General features: G+C 46.0%; 1 protein-coding gene across 1 annotated transcript in view; it reads left to right on the plus strand.

Moving 5' to 3' along the window:
- Positions 1–13,671, plus strand: part of cubn (cubilin (intrinsic factor-cobalamin receptor)) — a 374,618-nt gene that overhangs the window by 60,180 nt on the left and 300,767 nt on the right. Inside the window, exons 13-17 of the mRNA XM_078200308.1 lie at positions 656–780; positions 2,832–3,018; positions 8,058–8,239; positions 11,388–11,550; positions 13,039–13,229. Of these exons, the coding sequence (XP_078056434.1) occupies positions 656–780; positions 2,832–3,018; positions 8,058–8,239; positions 11,388–11,550; positions 13,039–13,229 (848 nt within the window). The remainder of the gene's footprint in view (positions 1–655; positions 781–2,831; positions 3,019–8,057; positions 8,240–11,387; positions 11,551–13,038; positions 13,230–13,671) is intronic.

A 13,671-nucleotide genomic window follows, 5' to 3' on the forward strand; every position in this document is an offset into this window, starting at 1 on the left:
GGCCCGATTCTCTGAGTCCCTCTGGTCCATCGTCACGAAGGTGAGTCTCGATGGCAGCTTCTTCCTTCCTTCCTTCTTCGGTCAGTCTTCCGAATGGGCAAGGTCGCCTCCTTTGTCGAGTCTTCGCTTCTGTGTGTCTCAAAGTGTGTCCCTTTATCCCCCAGCCTGCTTGCCTTTCCAGAAACATCTCTGGCTTCTGGCCAATGAGGTCCCAGGAGGGGGTTCCAATACACAGTGGGTTTCTTGATGTCTGCCTGACAGGACACCAGGGTCCACCCCCAGGTGTCCATCTCCCAGGAACGTTCGGTGACGGAAAGTCTGGCCCGATCTGGGCTTCTAACAATAGGCCGGTGCATTTCAATGGGGTGCAATGATCTCCTGCTAAGTCCCAAGTAGAGTGTAACGACCTTTGATGGGTGGTTGATGGGTCAGGTGCAGACATGTTTGTGTATTGTACAATTGGCCTTATTGAGGTTTGACTGTGTTTGATTTTAATATGTCCAATTCTTTAATTTAGGATATCCAATTTTATCAGCCTTAAAACTAGGCCCTGTTTATATCACCACAAACATATTTGTGATTTATTAAAAATTACACTGAATCAATTATTCATCATTTTACATGGTACTGACTTTCCCTTATTTTTCTACTTCAGCTAATAACTTTCCTACTTGCACTTGTCCTCCTGATTATGCTGGGAGTGGCTATGGACCAAATGGCTGTGTTCCTCTTAGTGATATCTGTCAACAAAATCAACCTTGTGTGAATGGGCAATGTTCGGTAAGTTCCAATTAATACAAAGAGGTTTCTGGTATCTTTCTCAGCGATATGATGGAGAAAATTTAATCAAATGATTTGCTTTTGTTTTTAAGTGAAGCATGGAGAGGCTTGGACATGAATATGACAAACACTAAAAGGTTTCATACTGCAGGCACCCAGTTAGAATCATAGGATGGGATTTTATGGCCTCGCTCGTCCTGAAACCGTGAAGTCCCACCTGAGGTCAATGGACCTTCCCATTTTCCGTCCCTCGACCGCTCTGATTCCTGTGGCAGGCGGAGCGGTAAAATTCCAACCAAAGAAACTAGAAGCACGAGTAGCCTGCTCTGCCATTCATTTTCATAGATTCCCTACAGTGCAGAAGGAGACCATTCGGCCCATCGAGTCTGCACTGACTCTGCAACAGAGCAACTTACCCAGGCTCTATCTCCATAACTCCACATATTTACCTCACTAATCCCCCTAACCCACACATCTTGGGACTAGGGGAGGAAACTGGAGCACCCGGAGGAAACCCACGCAAACATGGGGCGAACATGCAAACACAGACAGTCACCTAAGGCTGGAATTGAACCCGGGTCCCTATGCTGTGAGGCAGCAGTGCTAACCACTGTGCCACCGATGATCATTATGGCTGATCATCAAATTCAATATCCTGATCCCCTTTCCCCCATATCCCTTGACCCCCTTTAACCCCAAGAGCTATATCTAATTTCTTCTCGAAATCACACAATATTTTGGCCTTAATTACATTCTGTGGTAGTGAATTCCACAGATTCACCACCCTCTGGGTGAAGAAATTTCTCCTCACCTCAGACCTAAAAGGTTTACCCCTTATCCTCAAACTTTGACCCTTAGTTCTGGACTTCCCAACTTTGGTACTGGACGAAAGTTACTATTTTCTTTTAAATGTATCTGCTTTTTCAGTTTTAAAAAATATATAAAAATATATAATCGAGGTACATCTTGGGTCATGATATATGATTCTGTGTTATTTGAGGTTCCACATTCAACATGGATGTGTGGTCCTGGAGGTGGCTGAATAATGGTTTTTTTGTCACCTAATACCAGAGATGTGTGGGTTAGGTTAATTGACGTTTAGTGTCAGGGAATTAGCAGGGTAAATTTGTGGGGCTATGGGAATAGGGCCTGGGTGGGATTGTGGTCGGTGCAGACTCAATGGGCCGAATGGCCTCCTGCTGCATTGTAGGGATTCTATGATTCTATAATACAGAAAAGCCCTGTTCAGGATGCAAGCTAAAGGGTAACCACGCCTCAGGATCGTACAGTTGCCACTCTTCCTGCCTCAAGTTACTCCCCCATAAAAGAGAGGCAGCAAGAGGAGAATCCTGAGCCCAAATGGCTTTGTGCTTTTTCACCTTTAGGTTAACACGAATATTATACCACAATATCTATAGCAATTTTATTTTGCAGAAGAACATTTTACAGTTTTTCTTTAACAGAGAGATGTTTACAAAGCTAGTTCCGCAGTAACCCCTTGAATAGAATCTAATGCAATTTTCTGGAAGAAATCTACAAAACATGTGTGGTGTTTTGTCTTAATAATTGCAGGAAAGAAGCACCCTGGGATGTATTTCCAATCGGACGATTGATGAACCTTACAAGTTCCATTAATGTCTTAAAACATGAGTCAGTGCCTTCAAAAAGGCTTTTGCTACCAAATAAACCTGTTGGACTTTAACCTGGTGTTGTTAAACTTCTTACTTCAAAAAGGAATGCAGAAGAGAACATTGGAGGGAATAAACATTCTCTTATAAACAAAGGAATTTTCAAGGGCACAACATGGTCTATAGTGGGAAGTTTTGCCACCATCATATATGGACCAGGAATTTCCTGCAGCTGTCACTCCCCTGCTGCCATAACATCACGAGAAATGCAGCGGAAACTCTCTTTATGGAGAGACACAAATCTGCCACTTGCTTCGTGACGTTAAGACAATGAAGTGGGAGCAGCTACAAAGAAATTCCAGTAGCAGTATTTGCTTCACAGGTAATGACCAAGTCTCTTGCCTTGATCCTTTGTTTCTACAGGCCACGATTTCAGGTTATGTGTGCGTTTGTGATCCGGGATGGACCAGCACCAACTGTACTCAGAATATTAACGAATGCGCCAGCAACCCCTGCCGGAATGGTGGAACCTGTATCGATGGTGTCAATAGTTATACTTGTACTTGCACTGCAGACTGGACTGGCCCACAGTGCCAGATAACACAGCAAGGTAAATGGATGAATGACTGTGACTATTGTGTGGTTGGAGGGAGTGAAGGAGACTAACTCCCTGTGTTTGTAATTAGCTGTGATTAACGTGGCACCACACTGCATAAAGCACAAGCTTTATTGCTTTTCACACACATATGGTAGTCTAGATTCACCGACTCTCTGGTGAAATGGGGGAAGAGGAAGTTAGGAAAGTGCCCAGGGGCAAACATCATCACATCACCAGCACCTTTTCTTTCTGTAAGGCTACTCAGGGCCATAATATTTGTTTACCCATTAGCAGTGCAAACATAAGTATCAGTTTTGCATTTCCCAGCCAGAGAACCTGTTTCTTCATCAGTTCGCGACCTGCCAGGGTAACTTAATGCATGTGCATAACAGGAAAAGATCCTTCAGTGAAACTGACAAGTTTGGAAGGATTTGATCGGTTACACTGAAGCAATTCAAACATGGCCTGTACTGCGCTGTAATGTTCTATGTTCTATGTTAAAGCACTTCTTAGTGCTCTCAGAGAATGCTACCACTGTTTGACAGTCCACTGTTTGACAGGAGTTGGCAAACTGATACCACCATATTTGTCTGAACAGCAATAAAGATGCCAACTTCTTGGAAGGCACTTCAACTGTCTAAAACTTCACTCAGCTTAGTTGCAGTTGTCTACTGTTACCTTTCACCATGACAAAGGAGTAGCTTTTCCAGCTGTACCATGTATCTGTGATGAATGACAAGATGAGAAGAGGACAAGCAACACTATCACCAAGACCACCTGGAGCAGAAGTGCCCTGTGGATGATCCACCTCAGCCTCCTCCAGTGGTTCCCAGCATCTCAGATGCCAGTCTTCAGCCAATTTGATTCACTCCACGTGATATCAAGAAACGGTTGGAGGTACTGGATACTGCAAAGGCAATGGGCCCTGATGACATTCCGTGCTCCAGAACTTGCCGCTCCTCTAGCCAAGCTCTTCCAGCACAGTTGCAACACTGGCATCTACCTGTCAATGTGGAAAATTGCCCAGGTATGTCCTGTACACAAAAAGTAGGACAAATCCAACCCAGCCAATTACCGCCCAATCAGTCTACTCTCGATCGTCAGTGAAGTGATGGAAGGGGTCACCAACAGTGCTATCAAGCAACACCTGCTCAGCAATAACCTGCTCAGTGACGCCCAGTTTGGGTTTCGCCAGGGTCACTCAGCTCCTGACCTCATTACAGCCTTGGTTCAAACATGGACAAAAGAGCTGAATTCCAGAGGTGAGGTGAAAGTGACAGCCCTTGATATCAAGGCCACATTTGACCAAATGTGGCATCACGGAGCCCTAGCAAAACTGGAATCAATGGGAATCAGGGGGCAAACTCTCTGCTGGTTAGAGTCATACCTGTCACATAGGAAGATGGTTGTGTTTGTGGAGGGTCAGTCATCTCAGCTCCATCTCAGCAGGAGTCCCTCAGGGTAGTGTCCTAGGCCCAACCATCTTCAGCTGCTTCATCACTGACCTTCCCTCCGTCATAAGGTCAGAAGAGGAGATGTTTGTCAATGATTACACAATGTTCAGCACTATTTGTGACTCCTCAAATACTGAAGCAGTCCATATTCAAATGCAACAAGATATGGACAATATCCAGGCTTGGATTGACAAGTGGCAAGTGACATTCACGCCACACAAATGCCAGGCAATGACCATTACCAATAAGAGGCACTCTTAACCATTGACATTCAACGTTGTTATCATCACTGAATCCCCCACTGTCAACATCCTTGGGGTTACCATTGACCGGAAACTCAACTGGATTTGCAACATAAACACAGTGGCTACAAGAGCAGGTCAGAGGCTAGGAGTACTGCGGTACGTAACTCACCTCCTGACTTCCCAAAGCCTGTCCACCATCTACAAGGCACAAGTCAGGAGCATGATGGAATATTCCCCACTTGCTTGGATGGGTGCAGCTCCAACAACACTCAAGAAGTTTGACACCATCCAGGACAAAGCAACCTGCTTGATTGGCACCACATCCACAAACATCCACTCCCTCCACCACTGACACTCAGTAGCAGCAGTGTGTACTATCTACAGGATGCACTGCAGCAATTCACCAAAGATCCTTAGACAGCACCTTTTAAACCCATGACCACTTCCACCTAGAAGGACAAGGGCAGCAGATACATGGGAACACCACCACCTGCAAGTTCCCATGCAAGCCACTCACCATCCTGACTTGGAAATATATCGCCGTTCCTTCACAGTCGTTGGGTCAAAATCCTGGAATTCCCTCCCGAATGGCATTGTGGGTCAACCCCCAGCATGTGTCCTGCAGCGATTCAAGAAGGCAGCTCACCACCACCTTCTAAGGACAACTAGGGATGGGCAATAAATGCTGGCCAGCCAGTGATGTCCGTGTCCCACAAATGAATTTAAAAAAGCACTTGGAGTAGCACCGCTGCTTTCTCAGCTTCATGCCACACTTGGTGTTCAAAGAGTGTTCCTTTTCGAAATCCTGACTTAAAATGGTCGCATCCTTTCAGCAGGAACTAAGTCCAGAAGATTCCGACCTCGGTCATTGCTGTGTTTCCCACCATTCGTCCCTTTAGAACATTGGGCCTCAGGTTTGTTCTTTAGCTCCCGCTGCTCAGAATTTCAAGATCATCAGAGGGAGAGTCTGGGGTTTATTTGCAAAGATGCCAGTGTTCAGACTCAGGTGTTGCAACAGAATTTTTAAAAAACATACAACCTTTCAGGCACTTCTGAGGCTGTCTTATTCTTCCCCTCTGCTGGGTATGCCACAACCAGTCTTGCGCCTCTGTTCCATTTGGGATCCAGATTATTACATTAAGGAACATCTTTATGGTGAGCAGGTGTCCTGCCCCACCATCAGTATGCCCCAATCAAAAAGGCTAAGCCAGTTATCTAACCTTGTCAAATTTTAATTATTGTGTTATTTGGTCCATTAAGGCCATTTTCTAATCTAGAATTCAGTCTATTTATCTCTTGCCGCAAGGTACATATTAAGCAAGTCTTATTCTGCATTTAAATTAAAATTATCCTTTTATTTATGTTTCAAAGAAGCAACTTATTTTTATGTCATTTTATGGAGGATGTTACACTCCTGAGAGATGTTACACGTTAGAGAAACAAACTAGGATCTCACTAAAACATCACCTGAACATTGACCTACTGTGCATAGCTAAATTTAAAACTTGAGTGTTATGTCGTGGCCATGTTAAATCATGCTCATGGTATTATGGTGTTCTCTGGTACTGCACAGCACTACCTTTTATACTACTGTCATCAGTAAATTTAAACATTATGTTCCTACACCCAGGTCCAAATCTTCTATATACAATTGGAGCCAGCACTGAACAGCTAGGACATGTACACCACTGGTCCAACCCATACAATATCCATTTGTTCTAGTTCTTTATTTCCTGTCCATCAACTCAGCCTTTTATACCTGATTCTACACACATCATATGCCATAGAACAAGGGTGTTGAGGTACCTTATCAATTATAAGAACGTAATGAATAGGAGCAGGACTAGGCCTTACAGTCCCTCGAGCCAACTCCACTGTTCAATAAGACCTTGGCCTACCTTCTCTCCAATTTGCCACCATCACACTCAGTTCCCTTTGTGCATAGGAATCTATGAAATTTCAGTTTTGAATATACTTAATGAATAAATGTCCACAATCCTCTGACTCAGAAATTATAATTGAGAAGTGGAGAATTCTCTGGAGAGAAACCTGTGACAAGAACTAGGAACTGCTTTCCCTGGAATTTCATCCAATTTGTTTTGGTGCGCCCATTTTTCGGTGAGGATAGATGGGTGGATCTTCCATTCATTCTCACTAAATCCAGCAGAGTCTAAGGATCACCCAAGGAATGCTGTCATTTGCACCCATAAAAGATTTCAATGGAACCCCCTCCAGCCTGGCATTGACAAAAATACCGATGTCATCTTTGGGAAGGTCTCAGACAATCAGCAGAAATATTTTATATTTGGCTTTTTCCTTTGGCCTGCAAAACCTTAGAAAACACCTTGTGAAGTGTTGTGATCATGGAGTGAATCAGTGCAATATATAATCACTGCATACTCCAATGAACCCACTTCAATGCAGTACTGAGCGAATGCTGCAAAATTGGAGATGCTGGCTGGACTTTTCTGGCTGGTCAAGCTCCGCTGCCACTGCAAGCAAGGACAGAGAATCTGGTACTCAGCCAAATCTCCATTCCCTGCAGTGGGTCCATAAAATCCTACTGCGTGAACAGCCAAAAAACTCCCCCCCGCAACATTTCAGATGAGACATTCACAGAATCATAGATGTTACCGCGCAGAAGAAGGCCATTCAGCCCACTGTGCATGTACACCTCTTTAAAAAATATATCCAATTAGTCTCACTCCCCTGCCCTTCCCTCACAGTCAAAGTATTTATCCAATTGCTATTTGAAAGTTGGTATTGAATCCAAATCTGCCGTCTTTACAGGCAATGAACTCCAGATCATCATAACTTGCTGCATAATAAAAAATCTCCACAACCTGCCTTTGGTTCTTTTACCACTTTAAACTGAGGTCCTGCCTGCCTTCTGAGGTGGACATTAAATATCCCAATGCTTCTGTTCAACCTTCAACCTACAACCTACATCACCACAACAGATTTGCTCATTAACGTTACTGTCTTTGAGAGTTTGCTGTGCACAAGTTGACTGTTTCATTCCTGACATTACAGATGTGACTACACTTCAAATGTATTTAAATGCCTGTAAAATGCCTTAGGATCCCTCACCTTCCTTACCTCCCCCAACTTCCTCTGCTCTTTCCCTCTCCTTCCCACCTTTGCTTCCCTTTCTTTCCCTCTTCCTCAAAATGCTTGGTGCACTTTTTCATGTCAGGAGCCTTGTATATTTGCAAATTGTTGTAGTGATGAGTAGTCATTGCAAAAGTTTTGTTTTAGTTTTACTAACAACTGTGGGGTTTTATTGCCAGACCTGTACTAGGTGTATAACAAACCATATATTCCGCATCATTTATACCCTTCTCTTTTTCAGATTGCGGTGGCCATCTCAGTGAGAGCTATGGTATTATTAGTTCACCGGGTTACCCAGGCAACTATCCACCCAACAGAGACTGCTATTGGACTATTTCTGTCAGCCCCAACTTGGCGATTGCTTTTTTATTTGGAGCCCTGCACATCGGACAACATCCAAATTGCAGTTTTGACTACCTGGAGGTAAAAATACTAAACACACTCGATTGAGCCTAGGTTCCTCAATAGTTCCACAATCTTTGCTAGGACCCAGGTACATTGAGTCCTGACAGCATGGCCTAGTCTCTAGGGTTCCCTTGTGGGTACAGAGCCTCCAACCTCCCCTCCTCAGTAAATGATGGAGAAGAGGGTGGTGGGTGGGTTAGGGCTGCATCTTAAAAAATCACAAACCCCAGCATAAATGTCAGTACACCAAGGGAAAAAAGGTTTACCAGCCTGTTGTGGGGTGGGGTGTATCAGGTTAGAATCATGGAACTCCAAAATTAACAAATGTGATTATTATTGATTTTCAAAATTGCAAGCCTATTTGGAGCAAAGATTTCTGGGAGAGATTTCAGGGAGTCTGCATCACCCCTCCCCACATTGTGTGCGGAATCTTCTGCTCTTGTGGTGAGCTTGGAGGTGGGAAGGGTATGTCATTGGGCAGGGTAGTGGTATACCTGAACGCTGCTGCCTTTCTGCCCCCAGCAAAATTTCTGAGCAAAAAGCCCCATGGTTGCCCTCCTGCCTCCTCACCAATTTAATTAACGACCGATAATTAAGGGCCTCATTCCACTGCTGCTGGTATTAACCCAGCTGCAGGTCTGGCACTATGTGGCGTGTACAACAGGCAAAGCTGTATGGGTCACTGGTTACTTCAGGATTGGTCAAAGGCACTCAGTGCCTGACTGAGGTACTGAACATTGGGAAGGGCCCACCAAGAGCCAGCTATTTGTCCATGCTTCCAACCCTCTGACCCCTCTCCCACAACCCATACCGAGCAAAACACCTCCCTTGACACGTTATTTCCTGTAGCCAGGTCCATTCGGCCCATCGAGTCTGCACTGACGACAATCCCACCCAGGCCCTATCCCCGTAACTCCATTTATTTACCCTGCTAATCGCCTGGCATTAAGGGGCAACTTAGCATGGCCAATCAACCTAACCCGCACATCTTTGGACTGTAGGAGGAAACCGGGGCCCCACACAGAGATGGGGAGAATGTGCGAACTCCACACAGACAGTGACCCAAGCTGGGAATCGAACCCAGGTCCCTTGGAGCTGTGAGGCAACAGTGCTAATCACTGTGCCACCATGTTGCCCGTGTTCCTGGGACTCCATGGGGTGTTCTTTAGACAACAATCATGGCTTCCTCAGCGGTGCTGCTGAGCACAAGAGTTGCTTGCCTCTGATTGGCTGGCAGCTCACACAAGGCAGGAAGCCCCCCCCCCCCCCAACTACCCCCCACACTCCGGGGTCTTTTTTCTAGGATGTGGGCAGCGATTCTCTTATCTCACTGTGCTAATTGTTTAGCGTTGCAGACCAGGAGATTCTCGCGTTGGCTGATGCTTGGGGTTCACGCGAGCATTCACGGCCCACTTGTGCCTCCCAGCCCCAGCATCGGATTTCCAGTGGTGTCTGCTTCATGTCAGAAATCAGCGGGGTGACGCCAAGACCATTTAAGTGGGTATTTAAATACAATCAGCGGGCCTGGGGCTGAAATCTCTAGGCCCGCAAACATTTCCCACCCTGCCAGAGTGTTTCACTCCAGCGGGGTTTAGAGTATCGCCCCACTTTATGGGAGCTCGCAGCCTGACCCCGCTGGAATGAAGGGGGGGGCAATCAGAGCCCCCTGAGGCTCAAGCGGTGGGGGAATGCCCACTGAATGTTGGAACCCTGGCAGTGCCAGTCTGTGCCCCCAGCACTGCCCAAGGAGCAAAGTGCCTTGGGGGTACCTTGGCACTGCCATTGGGCATGGGGAGTGCCAAGGGGGGATGGGGCATATGGGAGAACAGTGCCTCGAGGGTGGTGCCTGATGGGGATGGGGCCTAGGAGGCGATCAGTGGGGGTGGGGGGTCCCACTGCCACTGCATATGGGCTCGATGGGGGAAGAAGGGGGGCCAGCGATTGGGGCAGGATGGGAGGTGGGGGGGGGAGCTGGTTGGCATTACGGGGTGGGAGGTTACTATTCCCACCTGAGAGGCCGTCAGCGTAGCGCTGAGTGGGCCACTATATATGTGCCAATCTGTCAGCGCGTAGATCGGTGCATGCGCAATGGTCCCGCATTGCCAGCCTCCAGATCGCTGGCCAGCCTGATTGGTGGCCAGCCCGCAACACCCCATCACTGGCCTAAGACTTCCCCACCCCTGATCACAGGACCCTTGGACCACCCCAGGCCAACCCTTATGTCCCCCGATGCCCCACCCGACAGTACCGACCCCCCCTCCCCCAGGCCAGCCCCGATCCATCCCCACCCTGATAACCATCCCTGATCCCCCCACCCCCTGTTCCGACAGCTCCAATAATCCCAATCCCACCCAGATGGCCAGCCCCATTTGCCCTCATCCCTCCCTCTGCCTACGATCCCTATGCAAAGTGGGGTTAGAGTCATGGAGTCATCGAGGTTTACAGCATGGAAACAGGCCCTTTGGCCAAACTTGTCCATGCCGCCCTTTTTTGTTTAAACCCCTAAGCTAATCCCAATTGCCCACATTTGGCCCATATCCCTCTATACCCATCTTATCCATGTGACTATCTAAATGCTTTTTAAAAGACAAAATTGTACCTGCCTCTACTACTACCTCTGGCAGCTTATTCCAGACACTCACCACCCTCTGTGTGAAAAAACTGCCCCTCTGGACCCTTTTGTATCTCTCCCCTCTCACCTTAAACCTATGCCCTCTAGTTTTAGACTCCCCTACCTTTGGGAAAAGATATTGACTATCTAGTTGATCTGTGCCCCTCATTATTTTATAGACCTCTATAAGATCACCCCTCAGCCTCCTACGCTCCAGAGAAAAAAGTCCCAGTCTATTTAGCCTCTCCTTATAACTCAAACCATCAAGTCCCGGGAGCATTCTAGTAAATCTTTTCTGCACTCTCTCTAGTTTAATAATATCCTTTCTATAATAGGGTGACCAGAACTGTTACAGAGATAGGGCGGGGGAGAGAGCCTAGGCTTAGGCAGAATACTCTGTCAGAGAGTCGGTGCAAACTTAACGGACTGAATAGCCTCCTTCTGCACTGAAGGGATTCTATGATTTCTTCTCTATGAATACATGTTCTTCATGTGTATGACGTGCATATAGTAAACCTGCAGTTATCAATATTTACCGATTATTGTTACCTCCAGATTAAAGCTGGTCTTCTGGACAAAGATCCCATTCTTCACAAGTACTGTAGCACAGAAACTCCTCCCCCACTGCAGACGTCTGGATCTTCTGCAAGAATTCATTTCCACAGTGATAAAAGTGTCAGTGACAGAGGGTTTCAGATCACGTACATTACATTACCATGTAAGTATTTGCATGTTATACTTAAGATCATATTCAACCTATTGCACCTGTTGAAAAACTGTATACCCCCCTGCATTCGGACTGCATATTTTCTTACAGCTGACAGAGATGGACATGTGGCTGAACTACAGAGTAAAATATTGGCAGAACTTGTGTGAAAATAAAAACAGGCCTCATGCAATCACATAGATAGTTCAGGGATGTAAGCAGTTCATTTAATTTCTTCTGTGAATACTGGATCTGAGTATAATATCCACAAAGCCCAGGAAAAAATTGAGATGAGAAAGGTTTCTTTCCTCCCATGCAGCATGGATTGCGTTCCCCACTTAAATAATTTCATGTTTTGTCATGAACTGAAAAAATATCACAGTTAGGGACAAGATTGAAATTTATAAGTACTGGTATAGATGAAGAGGGTGAACACTGTGTGGAACAGGTCCAGGATGCAGAAATAGTTTTAAGATCAGATGAACATTTTAGAAGTTCTCTTGGAAATACTTCACAGGATCTTTCCTGAGGAGGAAATGGTTAAAATAGAGCTGTTGTGAAAAAAAGCTGCACTGTTGACCAAATGGTTTTAATTCATAGAATCGCTACAGTGCAGGAGGCCATTCGGCCCATCAAGTCTGCACTGAATCTCCAACAGAGCACCTTACCCATGCCCTTTCCCACACCCTCTCTCCGTTACCCCACAGGTTTATTCCGCTAACCTAGATATCTTCGGACACCAAGGGGCAATTTAGCATGGCCAAGCCACCTAACCTGCACATCTTTGGACTGTGGAACAAAATCGGAGCACCCAGAGGAAACCCACGCAGACAGGGGGAGAACGTGCAAACTCCGCACAGTTACCTGAGGCTGGAATTGAACCTGGGTCCCTGGTGCTGTGAGACAGCAGCGCTAACCACTGTGCCATCGTGTCACCCATGTTTTATTCTCCCATTACGACAAAAGTGATTACCTCCTATAGGACATTGCGACTTCATATGAACTGACATTTTCCTTCTCAACACTTATCACTGATCTGTCAATGACATATGGAAAATGCTAGAGGTACATTCAACGCTGAGTCAGGCAGCATCGATATGTATTTCCTATATCATTGTTTCAAGTGGAAGAGTGGCCCCTGTAAGAACTGAAGACGTATCAGATTTTATTTTTTATTTTGCCAACTTGAGCCTCAGGACGTCTTTAGGTGCAGTGACAAGGTCCTGTTCCAAGTTTGGAAAGGTAGAGGGAGGTGAGGCAAGGTAGGCACTGCTGATGTCCCCTGTCAAGATATTGATCCTATCCCAAGATTTGGGACAGAGGCCTCTGGTTTTGTGCTGAGGTGGGCAGGATTCCTGGAATTTCTATGGCATTATTTTCTCACCACGCATTTCAGTGGAGAATTAAAATAACAAATGCTGCAACAAATGTCTCTGCAGGAGAGTCAAAGTCCTTTGGGACAAATGATCGAACTAACAGTTGCGTGTTCTGTCTTCTTAGTTGACCCTGGCTGCGGAGGAACATATGAAGATAGCAAAGGCATTCTCACCTCCCCCAACTGGCCTCATCCATATCCCAGCAACCGGCAATGTGTCTACATTATCCGACAGCCCGTAGGGGAGTGCGTTCATCTCCAGTTCACACATATGGAGTTGGAATCCCACAACAGCTGTTCCTCAGCCTACGTAGAGGTGAATTGTTCCTTCTCCACACTTTAAAAGTATGCTTTCAGGAAGTTATATAGTCTTAAGTGTTATAGGAATTGATCATTTTGAAAGTAAACTGATTGCAGTTGCTGTAAATTTGCAATGTAAGGATTAACAGGTTAGAAGATGACTAGACTGTTATTTGGCACTGCGGATACACACACTCCGATGAGATACACTGGGTGGAATTTTCCCTTTTTGAAACTATGGGCGGAATTTTGAGCCCACATTAGCCGTCAGCGAGAACGGTGACTTAGGTGCATAACCTGCTGGCGAGATCGTGATTTCCAATTTTCCACACTCCTTGCCAGTGACATAGCAATGTTCCCACCCAGGAAGGTCGGGAACCTCATTTAAATGCATCAGCATCTTATAAGCGAGCCCTCCTGGCAGGCCTTCCCCCCCCCCCCCGAATGACGTCATACTG

The sequence above is a fragment of the Mustelus asterias genome, chromosome 2 (assembly GCF_964213995.1).
Source record: "Mustelus asterias chromosome 2, sMusAst1.hap1.1, whole genome shotgun sequence".
In the NCBI taxonomy this organism is placed as follows: domain Eukaryota; kingdom Metazoa; phylum Chordata; class Chondrichthyes; order Carcharhiniformes; family Triakidae; genus Mustelus; species Mustelus asterias.